General features: G+C 39.3%; 1 protein-coding gene across 1 annotated transcript in view; it reads right to left on the bottom strand.

The window, feature by feature from the left end:
* Window positions 1–24385, bottom strand: part of si:ch211-196i2.1 (collagen alpha-1(I) chain) — an 85309-nt gene that overhangs the window by 12711 nt on the left and 48213 nt on the right. Inside the window, exons 10-48 of the mRNA XM_046374762.1 lie at window positions 24018–24056; window positions 23829–23882; window positions 23670–23723; window positions 20969–21076; window positions 20807–20860; window positions 20042–20095; window positions 19727–19771; window positions 19095–19148; window positions 18137–18181; window positions 17964–18017; window positions 17483–17527; window positions 17327–17380; window positions 17163–17207; window positions 16515–16568; window positions 16110–16154; window positions 15971–16024; window positions 14679–14786; window positions 14340–14393; window positions 13236–13289; window positions 13105–13149; window positions 12610–12663; window positions 10593–10637; window positions 9715–9768; window positions 9397–9450; window positions 9223–9276; window positions 8398–8451; window positions 8105–8158; window positions 5848–5892; window positions 5209–5253; window positions 3700–3807; window positions 3485–3538; window positions 3338–3391; window positions 2843–2896; window positions 2512–2619; window positions 1654–1707; window positions 1417–1524; window positions 934–987; window positions 742–795; window positions 83–136 (exon numbers count right to left, since the gene is read on the bottom strand). Coding sequence (XP_046230718.1) covers window positions 83–136; window positions 742–795; window positions 934–987; window positions 1417–1524; window positions 1654–1707; window positions 2512–2619; window positions 2843–2896; window positions 3338–3391; window positions 3485–3538; window positions 3700–3807; window positions 5209–5253; window positions 5848–5892; window positions 8105–8158; window positions 8398–8451; window positions 9223–9276; window positions 9397–9450; window positions 9715–9768; window positions 10593–10637; window positions 12610–12663; window positions 13105–13149; window positions 13236–13289; window positions 14340–14393; window positions 14679–14786; window positions 15971–16024; window positions 16110–16154; window positions 16515–16568; window positions 17163–17207; window positions 17327–17380; window positions 17483–17527; window positions 17964–18017; window positions 18137–18181; window positions 19095–19148; window positions 19727–19771; window positions 20042–20095; window positions 20807–20860; window positions 20969–21076; window positions 23670–23723; window positions 23829–23882; window positions 24018–24056 — 2280 coding nt within the window. The remainder of the gene's footprint in view (window positions 1–82; window positions 137–741; window positions 796–933; window positions 988–1416; window positions 1525–1653; window positions 1708–2511; window positions 2620–2842; window positions 2897–3337; window positions 3392–3484; window positions 3539–3699; window positions 3808–5208; window positions 5254–5847; window positions 5893–8104; window positions 8159–8397; window positions 8452–9222; window positions 9277–9396; window positions 9451–9714; window positions 9769–10592; window positions 10638–12609; window positions 12664–13104; window positions 13150–13235; window positions 13290–14339; window positions 14394–14678; window positions 14787–15970; window positions 16025–16109; window positions 16155–16514; window positions 16569–17162; window positions 17208–17326; window positions 17381–17482; window positions 17528–17963; window positions 18018–18136; window positions 18182–19094; window positions 19149–19726; window positions 19772–20041; window positions 20096–20806; window positions 20861–20968; window positions 21077–23669; window positions 23724–23828; window positions 23883–24017; window positions 24057–24385) is intronic.

Raw genomic sequence — 24385 nt, forward strand, 5'->3', positions numbered from 1 at the left:
AAGACCAACAGAAAGCAAATGCATTACTTTTGTCATATTCTGCAGCTGCAGACTGCTGTATAAAAATAAAATCAGCGTTTACCTGAGGGCCTCCTGACCCTGGAGTTCCAGTCATTCCTAGAGGGCCAGACACTCCCTGGAGAGACGGAAAACCTTTAATGCCATTCCTGTGACATTTATTCAGATTTTACTGATTTGATTGAGGCAGAGCACTGCAGGTGATGAACTGTATATATATTTAAAAAAGAAGGTACATTAGAAAGAGTACAGTGCGTGGCCGGGCAAGCAGGGGTCCTCTCAATCAGGTGGTGATTACTGAACACCACTTCTGATTAGTCCCTCTTCCTCTCTGTCGGCAGCGGCTAAATTGTTTCTCCACCATGAAAACCGTAGCAAAAGTCCACTCTACAAGAGCTTTTTTCCTGGATTATAAAATCATTTTCTTATGACACTAAATTCTGAGAGGTTTTTTTTAAGCAAGAGTGAAAAAAGATGTTTGTTTTTTTTAAACTTAAAAAAAAAACCAAAACAAAAACAAAAACAAGAAGAGATATAAGATCCAGAGAGGTGAACATGTTTCCTGTAAACTGTGACAGTAATCAGTTCATCAGTTTAATGTGACACAAGTGGAACTTTTGACAAAAACCTTGCTATATTTTGTCTTAATGTACTATAATGCAACATTTATTAGCAACAATGCGTGTATGACAGCAGCTTGCAGCTAAAGGAAACTAATATTACCTTCTGACCCTGAGGTCCATCTAGTCCCGGGGATCCCCTCGAACCAGTAATTCCCTGAAGTAAGCACAATAAACAAGCAAACAAACAAACACTATCTTTCAGATGGATTGATAGATTAGATGGAATAAGTTTAAGTAAAGGTTCATTTAAAGGCGGCTGAGAGCAGCATGTCATTCACAGCAACAAACTCACCGGTAACCCTGCCAGACCTGCAGGTCCTACGTCACCCATCAGCCCTGGTTCACCCTGTTCAAGAGGATGAACTTGACATCACAAACAGTTTCTACTCATCAATGGTCAGGTTCCCAAAAATAGAGCATGGTTTTATTTTTAAAAAAAGACTTGGTAGCTTCCTAAAACAGCTGGGCACTCTAGATTTTGTCAACATTACTCAAACAGGAGTAAATAGGGTATTTATCTGGGACTATTTTCAGTGTCAGATTTCCACACATTTAATGCTTTAGTGAGTATTTACTGCAGCAATACAGTGTAAGTGTGGTAGAGTGAAAATGAAATACTGCATGCGTCTTCATGATAATGAAGAAATGTGTTACCCAGTTCAGCAGTGTGGTCCTCAAATCCAAACATTTTGGATGTGTGGAGTATGCTGTGTCATTGGCGAAAATACCTAACACAAAACTGTGGCAAACTCTCAAGGAGTACAAGTGTGCTCACCATTAGTCCAGTGTGGCCTTTCTCCCCCTTGGGGCCCCTTTCACCATTTTCCCCAAGGGCTCCCCAAGGGCCTTCTTTACCAGACAGACCTGGAGGTCCAACATCCCCCTGATATCAACAACCACAGTCTGATCAGAAAACTGTGAACATCACTCTCAATCAAAGCAACACAGCCATCCTCCCAATCAGAGAACTCATTCATTCATCTATTTCAGCAAAGTAAAGTTACATATTGACCTTCTCTCCTTTAGGACCTGGACCTCCGCTTTCACCAGGAAGCCCGACATCACCCTGCAGAGGAGGAATGAACATGTGTGGAGTGGAGTAACTGTCTTAAAGCACATTAGAAACAAAAAGATTTTTTTTTAAATATCCTTATTTACTTTCTGGTGGAGATTTAGGTGAGAACATTGTACTCAATGGTACAATGGAAAAAGAAGCTTCATTTGATCTATTTTGTTCCTGTATCTTGTTGCATGTTGGTAATTTGCTTCTTTTTACTTTTGCTTTGGTTGCTTTTTTAAATCCAAGGTTCAACACTGAAGTCTACAAGATGAAACTGAAAAATTGTATTTAAAAATGCCAGTAAGTATTACAAAGCAATCACACACTTTATTAACACTCAGCTGGAGAATTCACAGAGATTTTTTTCCTTTTCCTTGATTCTTCAAGGTATATTTTCAGCAAAATGCTGATGCTTCAAGGCATATTTTTCCACACATTCCATCCTGTTATAAGTATCACAGGAATTACAGGCCATGTCAGCACTCTGCTCATCTTGTTGTTGTCAACATTTGAAAACCGTAACAAGATGCTGAGTTAAGTCTTGCCATCATCTCATCATCAGGAACATTTTAATTTCACGGTTTATGTAACAGTGATGGTGGATTCATGCCATCTTTATGTATTTTATAGAGTACCTGAAATGCTCGATCTGCAATACGAACAAGAAAAAAAATACAATAAATATATCTGTGGATGCTGTGTGAGATGCCATGACGTAACAGGGTGCAGGTAATTCTTCACTAAATTGGAAAATTTCCTCCGTCTGCAAACCTTCGAAGTGAAGAACATACAGCAGATAAAAGCACCTACCTCTTTACCCACTGGTCCAGGTGGTCCCTGTAAGCCTTTTGGGCCCTCAAGTCCTCTCTCGCCTGGTGGCCCTGAAGGACCAGGCTTCCCACATGACCCTATATCCCCCTGTCAAACATGGCAAAGTGAGAGGACAGGAAATCCGATAAACGAACTGACTGCAGGCTTAGCAACTTTATTACATGGTTGGCTGAAGCTGCAGACAGTTAAACAAAATTGAGCAAAATCAACTCGCTCAAAAAACAGATTTTAAGTTATTTCTTCAATTGTTTGTGGTATTAACAAACCGTGATGTAAAAAAATCAGGAATGATGCTGCTGTGCTCACTAACCTGATCTCCTTTCTGTCCGGGTGGACCTTCACTTCCTGTTTGGCCAGGGAGACCCTGATGAGTGAAAAGTCAAACCAGTCGTCACCTGACAATAAAATGCTATCCAGGTGTACAATTACTGTAGATGAGTACAGTGGTGATGTTTGACAACCCTGTTCAAAACATGCTGATTCCCTTTGTAACCTACAGTATTAGACTGAGCCTCCCCACAATAGTTAACTGTAAAATTCAGAATGGACTTAAAGACGTAACTGATAACATCTGTAGCTCATGTTTGAGTAGCACCACACTGCTTCTCAAATTATCAAACCACATGCCGACCATATTAAAAATGGAACATGATCAAGACACTGATGATGCTCAATTTTATATCAGAGGTTTATCTTTATGTTTAGGTTTAAATATCAAACTTTTTTTAGAAAGTTTTAGATGATTGGCAATTTTGTACTTTTACGTTTACATTATTAAAAATAAAATTATTAAAAGTACACCAACCTGTTGCCCATCTTGTCCTGAGGGGCCAGCATCACCAGGCAAGCCAGGTAAACCCTAAAAGGTTACATTGAAGGTTAGTTACACAGAAAAAAACCTCTCATAATAAAACACTGATATTTCACAATTCTTATATGAACTGTAGTTTACCTTGCGTCCTTTTTCCCCTGCTGCCCCCATTAATCCATCAGCACCTTGTGATCCCTGAGGATATCAACATGTCAACATGTGGTCAAGTTACATTTGTATGCTTGATGACAGCAGGTGTTAGACAGACACTTGTATTTAAATGAAAATACTGAAAGATTTTCATCTTTTCAAATACAGTAAGTAAAAGCAGCAGTTGATGGTAGGTACCCACTCACTGGGATTCCTGTTGGCCCTTGTGGTCCCTGAGGTCCTTGGGGTCCTTGGCTCCCCCTGGGTCCTGGTTTTCCAGATGGCCCATCAGCACCTGGAAGACCTGGAGAGCCCTAGAAGTCACAAAATACATGCAAACAGATTGCAGGTAGAAGAGAATACAGATCAGTGTTAAAAGATTTGTCATGTCAATCTCTCACAAAGTTTCAAAGACATTTTTGGTTTTTCTGAGTACAAAGTCAAGACACATCCAGTGACTGCATCTGTAACCGTACATTTCTGCAAATTTGCTAGTACAGTTTTTCAGTGACATTCAGTCAACCGTGAATCATTTCAGCTGAAACAATCAATTCTAATTTTAAGATTGGATGCATGTCAGAACACATACACACAACCAGAGTCACATGCTGGTTAATTTGCTTTTAGTTTGTTTTTTTTTTAATAAATCAGTGATCCACATCAACACCTACAGCCAGAGAATGACAGCTGAATTTTTCCTAATTGAGCAATCATTGGTTCATCGACTGTGAGTAATACATCATCAGCAATTGATATGGGGACATCAGTGTTGAGATAACCAATTACATCACTTATTTTCATTCGCTTTAAGGATTGGTGGGCTTTGACTATTTCATGGTTGAGTAAAATCTCTCCCAGTGTATTTGTTTCAATTTAATCACATTCATCATACTGTACTGATAGTGTGTTGAGGCTGTTTTTTGTCTTTGACTGTGTGTACAGCATCCATTTACAGGTCACTCACTCCAGCAACATTTTCAGCTCCTCCAGGGGCATAATGAACTGTTCTACTGTTCCCAGAGATATACAGTCATGGAAAAAATTATTACACCACCCTTGTTTTCTTCAGTTTCTTGTTCATTTTAACGCCTGATACCACTAAAGATACATTACCTGAAGAATACAATGAACATGACAAAAAATGCAGCTGATTCCATAATACTTCATGTCCTATTTGACATGGTTAAGCTTAATTATATTCCCAGGGTATATAAGAGGCCATTTCATGTCACAAGCAGCACTGCACATGCAAAGGCCTAGAGTGGTTTCCTGCTTACAGTCAAGCCGTAGCACAACTCAGAAGTTGACAGCTCTCACAAAATGCCTAAAACAAATGATCCCCTAAACAACTGTATAAGTATAAAGACCTGGACCTCTGTTCCAAGCCCAGGACAGAATATGTATTGTACACTGTATTGTTTCTCCTGACTCTACGATTCAAGAATCAGTTGGAGCCATTGTGTCCAGCAATGCTGATCAAATGGACCTTCAAGTATATGAAAAGTCTGAATGGTTGAAACTATATTGTATTATATTTAATAACTTTTTTGTTCAGAATACAAAAATAACTTTTGATTTCTTCCCATGGACAGGCAAGTGACAACAGGATAAATTCTTGTAGTTTCTGACACAAAATCTCAACTTTATGTGCTATTTCTTTCTATGCTCATCATCATTATGCACAATACACAACTTTATTATGAACTACAACTTACTGGTGGGCCCTGTATCCCTTTGGGTCCTTCATCTCCAGCGCGACCCTGTGAAAACAACAAAAGTTGTCACTGTTTAAGTCACTAGTTGATAAGGAAACAGAAAGTTGAAAAAACATGGTCTTGTGGTTCTGACAGTTTCCCACTGAATACATGACTGAACCTTCCCCTTCCACCTTGGTGTTAGTGTTAGTGTTAGAATGCAAGCAGCGTTGGTAAAGCTCTACAAAGTGCCCTGATAAGAAACTACAGTGAATGCAAGCTAATTCTAAAGCTAGCTTTAAATCTCAAAGCGCAGATACTGTTATCCAAAAGGACAAATTTAAAGTTATTTTATCTGACTTCAAGTATAGTACATTACATTGAATTCTCATTTTTCCAAAATCTGTGAACCCGTATTGCTGGCATGGTTTCCTGAGCAACTGAGATAATTCATGTGTAGGTGTTGCTGGTGCTCATTTTTCTTGATTTATTTATTTAATTTCTTTATGGACAGTAAGTGATTGTGTGTAATACTGAGCATGTTTAAATGATTTAAAAACCACCATCATCAAAATTTGGGTCCATCTATAACATATGGGGAAGCAAAATATTTAATTCTCTCTGATTTAAGGCACTAACTCTCCCATTAAAAGGTCTCACCTGAGGTCCCTGAGGTCCCCTCTCGCCTTGGGAACCTGGCAGACCCTGAAAAAGAAAAACAGACAAGTCAGAACATGCTAATCACACCCACAGCTCACAGGTCTGTTTGAGAACTGTGTGAGGAAATAAGGAAGAGAAAACATCCAAGTGTATTGCATAATCTGCAGGATAAATTTCAAGTCAAATTTCGAGAAATTTCACAAACTGTGACAAAAAGTATAATTGTGATGTTATTTAATTAGAGGTGCTTCTTTATCACTGTTTGTTCCATTGTGAATCTTTAGATGAATTGAATTACTTTGTTTTGAGATGTTCAGATACATTTTTACATTTTACATTTTCCTTTAACAAATATATACTGAGATTTTACATACCCTGTAGATTTTATTATTCCTGCGGAGACTGAAGTATGGATATGATATTTTGAAGAACATTTCAGCAAAATGCAGAACCTCGCTCAGGTGTCATTGACAAAATTATTTTCTACTATGATGAGCATGTCAGCGATATGGACACAAAAGCATTCAGTTAACACTATAGTGCTCAAGTGCAGTGCTCAAGCCAGCAGCTGACGAATGCACCTTCTCAGCACTGTGTAACTTTGCTCTATGACAGACTGATGGATTTCAGCACAGCAATGGGTAACCATGTGAGTGAGCAAGGAGGACTGCAAGGACTGTGGAAAAAGAGTGAACTTTGGAGCAAAGTCCCACTTCCATTACTGAAAGTAACTATTTTCATGCAAGACGGACTTTCTTATTCTCAAATCTACCCAACCAAAACAGAAGGAGTGATTTATATGGGTGCAAAAGTTTCAATAAGAAACTTTTGACCTTTCAGCTTTTTACTGAAAAGTTGTTTTTTTGTATAGCTTGCTAGGTTACTTCTTGCTATTGTATTTTGTCTTTTGCTGTCATGTTTCCCTCGCCACACTGTCTGAGTTTTATGTATTTCTTTGATGTTGCTGAAGTAAAAAAAAAAAAAAAATAAATAAAAAAATAAATCATAGCCTTTTAAAATTACTATACATATTTCAGCTTAGCAGGTTCTATTATCCTTGTGCAACACAATAAGATAAAGTTAATGAAACAGTGTAGAAATTATGGTTGTACTGTTTGTAAACTAAAGGTTGTTTTCAGTTTTCACTCACATTTAGCACAATATTATCAGAGATGAAACCACTGAGTACATGCTTACCGGCGAGCTGAAGTGATGGTAACATTTTGTCAAACAAGTCAGGTACCAGTCAAGTTGAATTTTACGTCCATGTCTGTCCAAGTAGTGAATGATAATGGGAATGGGAGCTTTTCCACATTGTGCAATGACAAGCACCTGAAGCGCAATATCATCAGACCAATGAGCTTGTGGTGATTGCTTCCACCGTGAATGTTGCTTCAAAGAGACTACAAATTCTACAACATGGATGCTTCACACATATCTTCAACCCAGCAACACAGAACATCTATACAATCAGCAGTTTCAAGGTACACATCCAAGATTAATGTCACCAATTTAGTATCTGACCAAATGTGAAATAAGGTCACAGTTTGCCCTTCTGTTCCTGACTTATGTTGTTAAATAATGGACAGAAAATATGATGATGGCACAGTGAAGTTAAACTTTGACCCTTCTGATAAAATGTCACCACTTTATACTTCTATCTATCTATTCTATTAGACATTTGTTTCAAACTTTGTCAAATTGTGTCAAATTCACTCAAGGCCTTCCTGAGATATCGCATTCACAAGAATGGGATGTATGGACGTATGAATGGACTGATAATTTGAAAACAGCTCCAGCCACAGCTATGGTAGGCGCAACAGTAAGTGAACCATCAGTCAGCACTAGCTTTTCTACTCAATCACCAAAAACTGCACCTTGGAGCAGGGCTCTAACGTGTGGAGAAGACTGCTTTGTCATTGAGGACGTCACCTAGGACTCTGGATTGCAGGGGACACTCTGGAGGGTGGTGATTGGGACAATTTATTTGTCCTATATCGAGTGGACTCTCACTCTGCCATTAGATTTGCCACTGGTGGTCCCAACAAAATCAATCACTGCGACCTAATCGCCTCCATAAAGAGGCAGTCCTTGCACACCAGCTGCACACACCACTGGTTTACTTTTATTTTCCTTGGTGTGACCCACACATAGCTGTTGTCTTAATCAAAACCTCTGAACAATACTCTCATATATCCCCTCACAATTCCCAGGTGTCTAAAGATAGGAAAAAACAAAATAAACTACAGACACTTACTGCAGGTCCTGGCCTCCCAACAGGTCCAGGTAAGCCTCGTAAACCTGGCTCACCCTGGTGCAGAAGATAAAGAAGAGTTAACGTTGTGATGTATTTATCTTCAGCACAATGGCAATTTCCTTCTTATGAGCAGATCATTTGGTCTACTACAAATGGTTTCTCCTTCTCTAAACTCTACCATTTAACATCCAGTACCGTTTTCATGTACAACATGTTCAAAAGGCTCCTTTCTTCAATCAAGAAAGCTCACCTTTACAAGGTTTTAACAGAGACAGAGAAAAAGATGACCTTACCGTTTTTCCCAAGAACCCTGGAGGCCCACGCATGCCCATGTTCCCCTGGACGCCCTGATGACGGAAGGAAAAACAGATGGAAGAATTTCAGTAATCATCAGTTAATGTCACAAAGGCTCATCAAGCACCACGCAACATTTGCCAGAAGATGTGAGGAATCCATATGTGACTATTATTATGTTTTTCAAAAACACCGTAATTAATTGATGAGAGTTTTAAAAGATGGGTAAAAATCTGAATTGGGTACATCCATTTCCCTCCTAGAAAAGCCTGCATTTGTCATGGCATAGTTTCACCATGGGTTAACAAAACACAATTTACTTTAAACTGAGTGACTGATGTCCAGCAGGAAAAAAAAAAAACACATAAAATTACACTAAAAAATGGAATCATGCTTCATGGAAATCAATTCCAAGCTGTTTCCTCCTTTTAGAAAATAGTGCTCTTTTTTGTGAAAACTGAAAATAATGATCTGAAACCTGCCATACACATATACCAGATATCGTTTTGTTAAATTCTTAGTTTTTTCCAAACACATTCTGACATGTTAATTCAGAATGACAAACCTCATCCTTCACATTAATTTAGTAAAATAATACCAAGTAGCATATGAGATATAGTGCTAAAACAGTGCTGCTGCATCAGTTTCTCACCATCAAAAAGTTGTGTCAGCTGTTTAATGTGAATATGCAATGTGTCTTATTGTGCAAAGATGCAGTATGCTGTCCAATTAACGTTTATTGTAGATTCTGCACATCATGTATATGAGGTGAATGGGTAGTGCAGATGCATTCCTGGTATCTGCCCTGCTGAGGAATCACTTACATACATGCCTACTGGGCCCTGAGGTCCCTCCATTCCTGGCTTTCCTGTGAAACCCTGAGAACACACACAAAAAAACCCAGCTATATGACGCATGGCAACAAAATACACACATACAGCAGATATCTGTGTGCTAATGTAACGGAAGTCATGTCATCCCTGGATCTGTGGACTGACCCTTTCTCCTGGGGGTCCTGGTGGTCCTGGAGGTCCTGGTTTTCCCAGTGAGCCCTGTCAGATAAAAACAACGTTATCAGAGGTCAAAAGAACCAACCAAAACATCAGTTTGTCAGCTCTGAAGGAAACCATTATGGGTTTTGGTTTTGACATTTGTTTCAAATGAAATAAATTTACAATCAGCCCAGCTGCTCTTTTTCAAGCTACAAGCTTCAGGGGCTCTGCTCAACTCAAAACACACTGTCCGCCTGGCTGCCTGGTCTCTGAAAGCTTCTGTCTTCCAAATGACACATCCACAAAATAATAACTAAAGCATACCGGAGAACCTGGTGGGCCATCTGGTCCTCTGTCTCCAGCAATTCCTTGAAAACCCTGAAAAAGTAGCAGAAGGAAGAAAATCAACAAGAAGATTAAAGAGACACAAGAAGTGAAACTTGATGGGATGAACAACAACACTATGAGAGGTGCTGACCATGAGTTAAACAGTGCAAATGTGGTGCAAACTGTCATTTAGCTTCTAAATTTCTGTAGACATGCATTCAACTGTTAAATTATCGGTTTAAATTGGTTGGTTCAGTATTTTACTGATAAGCGCTTAATCTGCCATTTAATTGTTTCTTGGCCATTTCATCAGATGGGATGCATGAGGAGACTGCCTAAATGTCAGTATGGATAATGTGCTGGTGATTAAAAGTTTAATTTAAGACTCTTTAACAGGCTACATTTGTCTTTGTTAACTTGAGCAGTTAATAATGTGCTGGCTGTTCATTTGCTAATACAAAACTTTGTACTCAACAGTAATACATCTGGAGTTCTTAAGTAGTAAATCCACTTTTATTAGGAAAACTTCCAACTTTGAGGCCAGAGCTTGGAGAGGGCCCTTTTGCAGTTTCAACATGACAAATGTTAAGGCTACAGCAAGATTCCCCACTGGTATCTTGTGTTTTCCCCTTCCATGTCTCTTCTTGTCTGTTTGGTGTCTCCAGTTGCTTGCTGGATCATTGTTTCAGCTACTAAGTTTACTACTCTAATACTCCAGTGTTTCTACACTGTTTCTACACTGTCCACAGTTATTCTGATGTTATTACTGTAGGATAAACTCCCCTTTGTCTCAGCCAGCTATCTCCACTCTTATCCCAATGCCATTTCACCACTTCCCCAAAACACTGAGGTCATTCTGAGGCCAAAAGTCTTACCATCGGCCCTTTACTGCCAGCGCTGCCAGCCGCACCTGAGGGACCCTGAAACACAGAAAGAGACGGACAAAATACCAACAGCGCAATTTTTCTCAAAGGCCGAGGTCAGTCAGAGTGCGAACAGTAAATGTAGTCACTTTGATGAATTCAACATGAACATGAAGACATTTAAAGGAGTAGTTTAACACTTTGGGAAATATGTTACTCTGCTTTCTGGCCAAGAGTCGTTTCATAACTACTCACGGAATATGAAGCTATAATCACAATAATAAAGATCATCTACAATACTGACATATGAAAACGATCGGAATGTGAAAAGTTAAGGCGTTGAAAACCTGAGGCCATATCGTGACACTGATAGTAGTACTGTCCTGATGTTCCGCTGCGTTTGTTTCACATGCACTTTGTAGTTAGAACACAAGGCGCCTCACGTCAATAAGGTGGGTGGATGAAATGGGTGTCTAGTGTGGCATAAATACTGGATGCTCAGGGGAAACAGGCTCTGATCACAGGTTAAATAAATGTGCAGGGGATTTATATGCGGGGATATTTCTTGATCCAGATCCAAGAATCTGATACAACATGAATCAGATACAACATGTTAACCAGTGAGATTTAGAGGTGGCAGAAGAGTGATTTTGCTGCCTCTGGACAGAGCCAGGTGAGCCATATCCCCCAGTTTCCAGTCTTCATGTAAAGACAAGCTACCTGTCCCCTGGCTTCATATTTACCAGACAGATAAGAGTACCAATTTCCTCAGCTGACCCTTTGGCAAGAAAGCGAAGGGCATTTTTCCCAGAGTGTCCAATGAATTTAATAAAATCTTTTAGTATATTTGACCATACTGTTCTGTGAAATCAGGACTGTCTTGACACAAGTAAAAGTGCAGATTTAGTCACCTCATCTTAGGGCTGCAAATAGTGATTATTTTAATCATTGATTTGTTGATTTTTTTTTTCTTTAAGAATTAAATAATCAGTGGTAATTTGCTCATAACAAGTTCACAAGACACAGAGGGGGCATCTTCAACGTGCTTGTGTAGTTCAACAGTCCAAATGATATAAAACAAAAGAAAAAAAAAGAAGTTAAAACTTGTAAAAGACTGTACTGTCACTGACAAATCTTTGACTTATTTGTTGACTTTTAATGACTTTTTGCAGCATGTCTGAATTAAACAAATCCTACAGTCATAATTAATTTAGGCAACTCACGATTCAAACGTTTTTAAAGCAGCAGAACATGTTAGAGTTTGTGGTCTAGGCTCCAGCCTCATCACTCCCCGCGGACATGCTTACATGAGATATTGGGTAGTAATGACAAAACCTTTTGAAGGCCCTGCTGGAGCCTGCAGGTGGATGCTGGGGTGGTGGTGGGGCTTAGATAACAGACAGCAGTGCTGATGCAGTGCGGCAGTGACACTGACAGGCAGGGGGTGAGATGGGAATTTTTGAAGCTTAAATAGACAGCCAAATTGGGAAGGTGTGTTAAGCGACTGGTGGGAAGAAGGAGGCATGTCACAAGTGTATATAGTAGTGCAACTCGAGTTGACTGCCTGAAGTAGCTCGCAGGCTCGCTCCATTAAATGCTCTCTTTAAATATCGTCTGAAATACAATGATGAATAAACGAGACAGAAGGATCCAGCATGAACTGTGCACTAGTTACAAATCAGAGCATCACCACTGTACTGTCCAAGGACTACATCCTACTGTTTATCATATTTATTTATTCTATTTACTACATACTTAAGTAACTTCAACTCAACCTGGGAGTCCATTTTGACAGTTTGAAGGAATTGCCATAAAATCTTGTATTCAGAGAAGCGTTCTTCTGTAAAGAAGCATCTCTTCCCATCTATAATCTATCACCAGTTGTACCTTGAAAAAGACACAACTGTGTCTACACATAATAAGATGTGAATGAAATTCCACAAAAGTCCACAGAAATTATAAAAACACGAAACAGTCACAGAATAATTCATTCAAGTGATGGAATTGAGATATGATAAGGAATGGGAACCTGTGTACCAGGCTTTCCTTCTGGTCCCTCTGGTCCAGGTGGCCCCGGCAAACCCTGCAAAGGGATAAACCAAAAACTCACATATGCAGACTGTTCATCCAGTAGACCTATTACTACAGTGTTAAAAAATGTAAACATATACATATATCGCCTTCATGGTTTTTCTCTCTGCAGGTTAGTATTACAGGAGGGAATAGGAGGTTTAATCTACAACAGAAAAAATGTAGATGATAGTGTAAACATGTATGCATAGAGATTTCAAAGTCATCACAACAAATAAATCTAACTAATGATGAAAAAATGACTAGAAATGAAAGCTGACATCAAGTATGTAAATGTCCCCCTAAAATCAAATTGTATGCATGACATTTTAGCTGCTCTTAAGGCCTCATACACCAATATTCTAAATTTTTAATGTCCTGCATTTTGAGTGGTGTTATCAATAATTTAGGCTGGACTACATTTTGAATCTTGTCTGACAGGTTTGAAGTTTACCAGTGGGCCCAGTTGGCCAGTGTGGCCCCTCTGTCCAGTCCGACCCTGGAGAAAAATAAAGAGAAACGTGTATGTTATATTGTTTCTTTCTAGTTTATACAAATTTATTCATCTGTTATCACTATTTATACCTTGCTCCCTCTGGGTCCTGGTTTGCCATTTCGTCCATCCAGTCCCCTGTTCCCCTTCAAGAAGGTTCAGGTATTAATGACTGTGGCCAATCATTATTATCCTGCCTTAATTTGTGATGGTTTTACTACGTATGTTGTGGTATTTTTCATTCTTTAAATGGAAGAGATAATGTCCGAATCAGAAAGCAGAAAAGATGTTAAGAGGTCATGGGATGAAGTTACATATTTCAACATTACTGCCTACAAAATCAACAATAATGGGGCGCAATGTCCTTGTGGCAGAGTCACAACATGCTTAGTACTTAGATTTACTTCTGCTTGTCACCACTGCAAGTACCATCCTATTTCACTGTCATTATGCTCCTTCACCAGCAGGTGTCACTGTAAGACTGTGCAGCATGAAGGATTGCAGTCAGGATGTACTCTACACAGAAAAGTAGCGTCAAGTAGACACCAGAAAACACATATACTAAGCCACGTATGCTAAACTGTTACTGATACTTAAGTAAGCTGGTTGACTCTCTTGAACTTACTCACCAGAATAACATTCATAACAGAAACAGCATTAATGTTAAATTTCTTTCCATTTCGTTTTAGATGACCATATCGCAGGAATCTAATCTAACCCTAACCCTAACACCTCCAAACTGATCATGACACAGAAACCTGTCATCCCTGGGGTCATTACTCAAACTATAAATTGATTCATTTTTAATTATCCAAATCCCTCTAAGATTTACTCTTCTGAGAGTAAACAGAATATGATTTTAACAGCTGATTAAACCTTTAATAGATGCCCGAACATGAACACAGCTGTGATTCTAATTAAAACTTGAATATCACATGCAGACACATACACTGTGACTTACATGCTGAAGGAAAATGGCTTTATTACTTTTTCTGATTTCAAACACTAAACATTCCTGTGGAATGACTGAGTGCTTGTTAATTTCACTGCAGTGGTTCATTTCACAATATGGTATCGTTAAATTAACACGCAGGTCTCTGGAGGCTCTCATGTTTCACAGATATATACGACGTTTGGATTAACACATGAAGTCATCTGATATTTCTTAGTGTTGAGACACACAAATCATCACTGACCTTTAGCCCGCGGCTGCCCTGTTTTCCCTGAGGGCCAGTTTCTCCATTTGTGCCCTGAATGAAGAAACATAAAATCAGTCAAGCTTATCTGGCTTATTTCTCCTGGCTAAAAGAGCACGCAATGCACTATTATGCCGCAGATACTACGCCACGGTGTGGGGTGATAATGTGGCAGAAACGTTTCTTATTTTGAAACAAGTTTGAGCTCCACCATCAGGACAGTTCAATATATTATTGTCACAGTTCATTCATGACCTGAAAACAGGTTTGTCTACAGCTTCGAACGCAGGTCAGTGTCACAAAAAAGATGACATTAAGCCACAGTGCTATACACAGTACCTGTGGGCCTGGGGAACCCGGCTGTCCATTGGTGCCCTGGAAACCTAGGAAGCCAATGGGGCCCCTCTCTCCCTGAGGACCCATAATACCTGCTGCCCCTCGAATACCCTGAGGTAAAAAAAAACAGAAACAAACATTGTCTCACTATGGGAAAAAAAAACAACTTCTCTGAATCATACAGTACATGAGAATTTAACAGGCACAGATTTGCATTTTGGGAAATGTTGCAATGCTTATTTGTGGTAAATACTGAAAGTTTTTTGTGCTTTGTCATATGTCCACACAAAGTGCATGAGCACTCCAGCCCTCTGGAACGAGTCTTGTACAGTTAGTCTGTCTTTTAGTAAAGGGAAAAAACTCTAAACCTGAAATCATAGCAATGTCTGGCTTTGTTTAAATATTCTGACCATCATCATCATCATCATCACGGCTTCCAATTTAATGTGAAAAAAATATTTTTGTTGGCACACTTTAGCACAGAGCCTTTGAGAGTTCAGATGTTGTTCAGAGAATTCTGTTCTGTTAGCTGCCTCAGAGTCTTTATGCAGGTCTTTGTCCAGTTTTATCCATCTGGCAGTGTAGCTTCAGCTGCTGTGGGCTACAGTATCATCCCACCTATCGCTGTAACATGACCACCTCTCATATTAGTCGTAAAACACTGCTCTGCCCTGATGACACAGCATAGGTCGCTCCTCCATTCACATTTTATAACTGTTTCAGGTCTTCCAATACCACTATACTGACACTGCTTAATTTGTACGCTGATTTCTGAAACATGTCTTTATTTTACTGTTTGGTAACATTTTTGAGAATGAACCAAGCAGAACAGTCAGCCTTACATGGCAGTTTTAGAGGCTTTGATTATGCCGATGATGAAATCACACAAAAATGCACCTCCTCATGACCAGGGGACACTCAAGCTGAAATGTGTGAGGTATAACAAGCCGGGGGTTAATCTGACCTACACTAGCAAAAGTCACCAAAAAAAGTAAAAAAAAAAAAAAAAAAAGTAAATATCCTTGAACAAGACCCAAGGGGTGTATGAGATCAGATTAATGGGTTAGTGAGGTATGTTCAGTCAAAAGCCAGTTTTCAGTTTCACAAAGGGGGCTTTCTTTTAAACTGGCACAATCACCATGGTAGCTTACCAGACTGGTATCAAACTTCTTGTATAACTCTCGACAAAAATAAGCATTTTGCCCAAAATGTAGAACTATTCCTTTAAGTAGTTCTATGACATTGTGTCATTCTCTTCTTTCAGTAAAATTAAACAGAAAGTTGCTGGCTCCTACTTTGTCCCCTTTAGGTCCTGGATCCCCCTTGTCCCCGTCTGGTCCCCTGTTACCCTGTAAAGAAGCAAATGGCAAAAGGGAGCTTCAGCCTATAATGTTTTGCACTAAACATATTTGTGAATCTATTGTGAGCACATACTGTTATCCCAGGAAAACCCATAGGACCCCGTTGCCCTGGTGCACCCTGTAAATGATCACAAAAGATGATGATACTTAAGGAGCAATAAGCAAATGCAGAAGAATAACCCTGTGAAATGAGTGTGTCATAACACAGTGTGTCATAGCATTATAACATGATCCACAGAGAGACACTATGGCCAGTAGGTGGCACTGTGAAGCTGGAGCATGACCACTAAGTCAAAGATTTGACAGTGTGAACAAAAAAGGTCTGTTGTGCTGTAGCATCACTCATAAACCCTGCATACAAGTGCTTGTAACACTCTAACATACATCTGGTCTGCTCATACAACGTGAGCACCTACATGTGTTTGACTGTAAAAGCGATGATGTAATACCCTGGAGAACATGCTCACGAGCAACTCACCATGGGCCCCTCAAAGCCGGGATCCCCCCGGGCACCCATGGGCCCCACAGGCCCCTGATATGAAAATGAAAAAAAAAGAAATAATTCAGGGAGAGGAAAAAGTGATAAGATACTGTTGTATTATTATTTTCTCTTCTTTTGTGGTCAGATATACACTATCTACTACATGTTGATCCATTAGTCTGAACCTTATCTGCAGAATGAAAACAGACTTAACTGAACCTCTACTATCATGTTCCTTTTTCAGAAATGAGATGAAATTCCATGCCACCTCCCTGTCTCCTTCCTAATTTTTGATGAACCATTTATAACAATGGGGAAATTAGCAACTAAATGAGTCACAGTGAAAATTATGTAGTTGGATCAACATATACACGACTGAAGTTGAACTGTTCTTGAGCAGACAAGGCTCCCCAGCTACAATGACGCAAACCTCGAGCACAGATACATTACTTTCCATCTTATTTCAAATTTTTCACAACTCACATAAAGCGGCTTCTTTAACAGTGTCTATAATCAGATTTTTGCAGTAAGTGTCTGACATAACAGCAGGTCTGCCGGTTTCTATTATTTCTCCTGTGCACATTTTTGAAGCTTAGAAAACTAAAGAAAAAATTGATAGAAATGAACTCAATGAGTTTAACTTACAGGATTTCCTTTAGGTCCAGGAGCACCAATCAGTCCAGAATGTCCCTGTTAGGACACACAAATCGACTTTAACCTCCTGCATTTTAATGGCTGCAAAGTGAATGAAATAGCACCCCAACAACTTAAAAGTCTCTATTAACAATCTTGCCTTGAACTGTACTCACTTGAGGTCCTCTGAGCCCTGGAGGTCCCATCTGTCCCTCTAAACCTGGAGGCCCCTAGTTGAAAAGGGAGGTAACACATTTTAAACCAAACACGGTGTCTAAACATTTCCAGCAAGTTGAATAACTGCAGCATATATGACCTAACAAATCATATACCCGTGGGCCGATGGGACCAACGCTGCCAGCAGGTCCCATGTCCCCCTGAAAGAAACAATAAATAAGTGACACACAAAGGAAGTAACCTGCAAACTAAGTTTAGACGTTTGATGTCTATGAAACTTTCCAGAGATGAAGTATAAAATCAGTACCAATGTATTTGCTTCAGCTTTTAATTTTACACATCATTTTCATCTCTGTTAAAAACAATGTGGATAATCAGTTCATTAATCAAATAGACATTCCAAACATTCTCCATTTTCTGCTTCTGAAATGAGAGAAATAGCAGATCTTTGTTTCATATCACTGTAAACTGAATATCACTGGGGTTCTGGATTGCTGGTAGGCAAAAAAAAGCACCTGAGGCTGTGGAAATTTTGAGGTGGATGGTTTTCACTATTTATCAACATTTAACTGTCTAACAAAAAATCAATTAACCGAAAAAACAAAGCCAACACTAGTCACAGAGGTGTAATCCTACCCTTGAGCCATTAACTCCTTGAGCGCCAACTCGTCCTGGAAAACCTGGCGCGCCCTGTGATACACACACAATCAAATATTATATATATGTTTTGTTTTTGTTTTTTTTCCCAGAACCATCACCAACAGACAAATATTTTATTTTCAAATATATTAATATGTGGGCCTGCATACCATCAGTCCTGGCAGACCTGGGAGACCATCCAGTCCACTCTCACCCTGATAACAGCAAGTTCATAACAACATGATTGCATTAAAGATACACTGTCCATCAGTTCACTGATCTTTCAAAATTAATACAAGCACAAGTATATGTGTATTACTTTAAAGGCACAATTCACACAAAATAGGAAATAAGCAGGCATTAATCACTCACTACCAATATAGTCTATTAACTATATTAAAATGTGTAAGAAAGCCATCAAAGCTCGTATGCATTGTGTAAATATCAGCCTACATTCACATCATTGAGGCTTGAACTTGGTACAACTGCAAAAAAAATGCACAAAATGAAAACATAGTGTGCATCAAATCGCAGTGGTTCGGAATGGTGCTGACACATAATGATATGATATATGATCTCTTTTGGCATTTATCTGGACAGTAATCACTGCCATACATAAGGGTATATGGGTGACACATTTCCACTTCCTCTCACTGTACAAAACACGAAGCCAAAGCATCCTACATATGACGCCCTACAATCTTGCGCTGATGACATCATTTGGAGCCAGCACAGAGTCTACACAGCATCACAAGCAGAGCTCAGCTGTCAGTCAAGACGTTTTACCTCCTTTTCATAGCATAAAATAAAACATACTTATCAGAAAAATAAACCTACTCAACACTTGAACATACATCAACCTGATAAGAACAACTTAACATTATAGAAACTATCGTTGGGAAAGATTTGGCATGTACTTTGAGTTTTTAGTTTGGTGTCCCCTTTGCTGACGTGGAGGGTGAGGAGTACATGACCTGTAGTGCAACTGTCATATTATCCTTATATACTGCCAATGACAGTGAGGGGAGAGAGAAGTATGAGAGAGAGGTATGACATGCACATTTTTTTCTTTCGAAAAGCTCAAGAGCAACTTCTCAAGCAACTAAAGTCAGACAATGCATCACTCACATCAGGCCCACGGGGCCCCTCTGGCCCATATCCACCTCGGATCCCCTGAGGCCCCTGCAGAGAAGATCCAGGTATTCAGTGTCAAGGTAGTAACAATATATCATTAGAATACATAGAAAACCATGCATTCAAAGAGAGAATTAGTCAGACAGACAACAGCTTCCGACTGGTCAGAGCGCCTGTTCTAATACCATGAAGGAGAGATTCTGGTTTCATGCCAAGTAGAGTCAAAGTAAACCAAAGAATAGAGGGGAGAGAAAATGGGAGTCAGTGCCTTGCTGCTCAGAACTCAGAGTTCAAAGAGGGACCGGATTAGGGATTAAAAAGGATTCAGAAGTGCATGTGTTTCGTTCACAAAAGCTGATTGTTTGTTTTGTTCCTCTCATTTGACACCAGTTACACAAGGACAGCTGGAATGTGCTGACATCGTGTCCAGCAGCTGATATATATTATATATGTACACTACATGACACTTTGTATATAATAATGTATCAGCAGCTTACTGTCACATAAAGGAGGAATGCTTCTGGCTTATAAACCTACTTTCCTTGCAAGGGTTATGACCATGATGTAAAATCTCTGCAGAAATTCCTGGTTTGTTGCATTTATAAAAAGGAACTAAATACACTCACTGGTGGTCCAACTGGACCAGGTGGGCCCGGTGCACCAGTTGAGCCCTAAACAAAGAAAAAACACAATTCATGGCCATTACATTATACAGTATTGTTAAAAAAGACATGTGATAAGAATTGCAGGTAGTATGGCCTGCCTGTCTCTTTGCAATCCACATCTTTGTACCTCATAAAAATGAAGCACCAGGGACCAGAGTCCTTTCATTATTGTTGGGGAGCGTTCTGTGTCGGTCATATAAGAAAATGCTGTATGCTAAGAAAAATTCTACCTTAAATGATCCAGATCATTTAGAATTTAATTGCAAGACTGAGTACCTTCTCACCAGGATCACCAGTTTCCCCCCTTGGACCCTTGAGGCCAATGAGACCCTACAAAGGTGGAAGCCAACAGCATAAATGTCATTTCTTTCTTGTTTTATCCTTCAAACACGAGTGACAAACGTGCAAATACATTTGTAATAAGTGATAAAAAGTCAGCAACAACTCAATGAACACAATGGCATTTAAAGACTCAGATTTTTTTCCTCAGGAGTTGGTGGAGAGAAAGACACAATATCTGCTGAAAGTACAGTATAAATAATCAAATGTTTGGTGACTCACAGTCACTCATGTCATATTTGTGTTTACAGCCTCTCTCTGCTAGTCAAAAATGAAAAAAAAAAAAAACAACAGGAAATTACAGGGACAAGATCTTAATGGGCTGGATATCAAAGCTCAATATATTTTTGCTTCTAAATAATATTAATCTTTTACCTTATTCTTTGCTAATATTCTGATTTACATTTAAAAAAAAACTGACAATAAGATTCTATTATTTTGTCACTGAAAAGTGTCATTTTGATATTGGTACCAGAACTATGAGAAGATGAGTCAGTTGCTTTGAGTGACAGCTACTCTTAACAACTTAAATGTGGAAATTGATAAAGTATATCAGAAAAGTAGCATTCATAAGCTGTAGCTCAAACTGCATACAGTACAATAACATCCTCTTGGCTCTAATTCAACAAACGGTAAATCTAAAATGTAAAGAGAACTGATGGGTTTTCCTCAGGAAAGCAGCTGTGTTGTTTCAATCCTCACCTCATCACCTTTTTCCCCTTTGGACCCTCGCTCTCCCCTGTATCCCCACGGGCCCTGAAGTCAAACAGAGACAAGATGGAAAATTTCAGCGATTAAAAACCTAACACACTCATGCTTTATGTGTACCTATTTGTATAACTGTCTACTATGCAGAATGTACACCTGTGGACCAGGAGCACCAGGTGATCCAGGTTGTCCATCTTCTCCATTTTCCCCATCTCTCCCTGGGGCCCCAACTCGTCCTGGAGGGCCCCTGTGACCCCGCTCACCCTGTCAGACAGCATAAATTATCATCACTGTAGATATTTAGATACTGACTGCTTCTTTATCAGCCTATTAGTGAAAAGTTAGGACATCCTAATCACAATATACTTGAAAACAACATGAACTAAAAAAAACCCTGAAACAAAGTGAGCTGAATCACATTACCTTACAGTAGCAGTCAGCCTCACATTGAGCAAACAATGTTATAATTTATAAGTTTGTACTGTAAAGACAGTGACCCTCTACACCACTAAGCCATTCATCACACAGACAAGGCATCACCTGAATAACAACACACTGTCTAGAAAACTGTGACCTGCAATAACTCTGCTTGAAGACAGGTGGAAAACATGTACATATTCACAGTGAATGGCTAAACCACCTGTGCTGGGGGTGTATATTTATATATTTTAAGCTGCAGAAGATGACAGATACACTGCTACACATGAGACTGGCGTGATAAATGCACTCTTTTTTTTTTTTAATGAATGGTCTCAAGGCTTCAGAGTGCTAGTTTTGGCACACCAGCATGCAAAGGGCCACAGACATTCAATTTGTAATGATATAGAGAAAAAAAAAGCCCAACATCTGACCAGATGGAAATAAATAATCAGTTAACCGAAATTAGCAAAGTTGTTCATCATTACTCACACCTGGAAGCTGCCAGAAAAAACACAATCTAAACTTCTGGCCACCGAGCAGCTGGTACTTTAGTGCTGATCCTGCTCCAGAGCTCCTCAGTTGTGGTAATAAGAGAGTGGCAATTACTCTTTCTTTTTACTTACTCGCTGTCACTTCCACCACTTCACAGATTTATTCTGCTTGTCTGGGGATCAAGTTGGTAACTTGGCCAGTAAAGCTAGACCCGTCTAGGGTAGAGTCAGGTTGAGAACCACTTGGTCTGGACCACACAACCTGACAAATTATTACATGCATGTATATGATATACATACATCAGTGCTAGCAGACAATGAGTTGATACCACTGACAAAACTGCTTCTTGTTAATTTGGTACAAACAAATACATGCTTTTGTTCTTGTAGGCTACATATATACAGGTCTGTAGTCTGCTACACAGGATGCAAACCCAGCAGACACCAAAGGTTGTTGTATGGGTGACTGAGAGGTTCCAACTATCCCAAATCACACTGTTGGGTCTTCAGTACCAACTTGTTTCCCAGCTGAGACCTTACAGGACTAGGAACACCGTTTCCATACGCTCTCACTGCACTTCGGAGCACACGTTTATCTATTTTGAGATGGGTTTTTTTATAGATGGACGTAACACAGTTACATTTACCTTTACAACAATTTCACCCAAACAAAGTCAGAGGTTTGGAAATTTGATTTGACTCTGGACAAACAGACAAGAAGGAAGAGAATGTGAAAGTAATGAAATAATGCAAGACAAACAGAAAACTGGATCAACTGTAGTCCTGTGTAATTACGTTTAGAATAAAATATGGAACTCCTTAATTTAGCAATAAAAATTATTGCTTATTCTCTCTATATGAGGGTGATTACATCATAGTGTAATGAGTTTCATTCCAAACACCCATTTCATTCCAAACACCCACTCCCTTCAACCACACTCTCTGCTCCAACAGCTATGTTACACTTCATTTAACTTAACATTCAACTGTTACACTCTGCTGGATCTTTGGGTCTTTGCTTCTTTTACAACCTCTATTATATGTTCAATCAATCAGGTCAATCCCACAGACATTGAATTTTTCAATGACACCAAATATGTCAGATTCTGTTTGGGAAAGATTAACATAAAAGAATGCCCAAATAGCTACAATATTTCCGTCTGATGCTACATTGTTATTTTGACTATTAACTGCAACTTTTTTTCTATTAACTATAAGTATCATTAAACTTCAATGAAAGGTTAGAATTCACAACCCAGTTCCAAAAAAAGTCAAAATCCAATGAGTTTTGTGTTTACTATTAATAGTTTTTCAGAGCGTTCCTGAGCCCATGTTAATCTAGCCTCATTCTTGGTTGTGAATGACTGAGCCTCTCGACGATGCTCCTTTCATATCCAATCATGATACCATCACTTGGTACCAGTGAACCTGTTTGCGTGTGGAATGTTCCAGTACAGGTGTTTTCTGAGCAACTTCCCCAATTGCGTCTGTGCTGACGTATTTGAACATGTTGCTGACATCAAATTCAGAATAAACATATACTCATAGGTAAAATATTAAGCATTTTGTCTTTACTGTATGTATTGAGGATAGGGAATAGCAAATTAACACATGCTGTTTTAGTTATGTTGGCGTGGGGGGTGTAAACAAACTTTCCACAAACCTCAAAATATATGAGGACAAATTTCAACTCGTGGAAAAAAACGATATATGTTTTTGCCTGACTGAAAGGCCTCTGAGGCGATGTCCGTTGCTGTTTACTCACCCTTTGTCAGTCACGCCCCCCGCAAAAGTAGCAATCCCTGCCCCAAAATTAGATTTCCTGGATTTAGAACGCTAGACTTTGGCATGCACGAAACCAAGTTCTGAAAATTTCATGGCCATACAAAATAAATTACACTGATACATTTACTCTTGGATCAGGAAGTAATGATTTGGATGTTTACCATTTCTCCCGCCATCCCTGGCAGTCCTCGCTGCCCAGGTTCACCAGGTGGCCCCTGACATGGAACAATTCACAATCAATCAACATAGAGAAATTCTTCAAAATCTTATATGTTTAGCCACATCATTTGTATTTATAATCATGAATGGGGATCTCTAACCGGTATGCCAGACTTGCCCATCTCTCCAGGTGGTCCTGGAGGGCCTTCTTTACTCTGCAAGCTCACAAAGAAAAAACAAGCCTCAGGTCAATGGGAACTAAAGTGAAAAAACAAACCAAAAAAAAAAAAAAAAAAAACAACAGATAAATCCCAACAAAGAAAGGAGATTAATTGTCACATCAAACTTACAGGCCAACCAGCAAGAAGTAACTGGTAGAAATTTGTTTGCTGCAGACAGAATGGAGATACACAGGTTAACAGGTTAATCTAAAAAGCCAGAAATAACACCAAATGACAGAAAATGACAAAGGAAATTCCGGTTTCGGTCCGGGAGGCGGACACCCTCTCTATATTTAAGAGTAGACTAAAAACTTTCCTCTTTGATAAAGCTTATAGTTAGGGCTGGCCTAGGCCGGCCCCTAGTTATGTTGCTATAGGCTTAGACTACCGGGGGCCCTCCCATGACGCACTGAGCTCTTTCTTCCTCTCCCTCTCCTTCTGCACACATTCATGTCCCATTAATGCATATTACTAACTCAACTTCTTCCCTGGAGTCC

Source organism: Scatophagus argus, chromosome 20 (assembly GCF_020382885.2).
Source record: "Scatophagus argus isolate fScaArg1 chromosome 20, fScaArg1.pri, whole genome shotgun sequence".
Taxonomy (NCBI): Eukaryota; Metazoa; Chordata; class Actinopteri; family Scatophagidae; genus Scatophagus; species Scatophagus argus.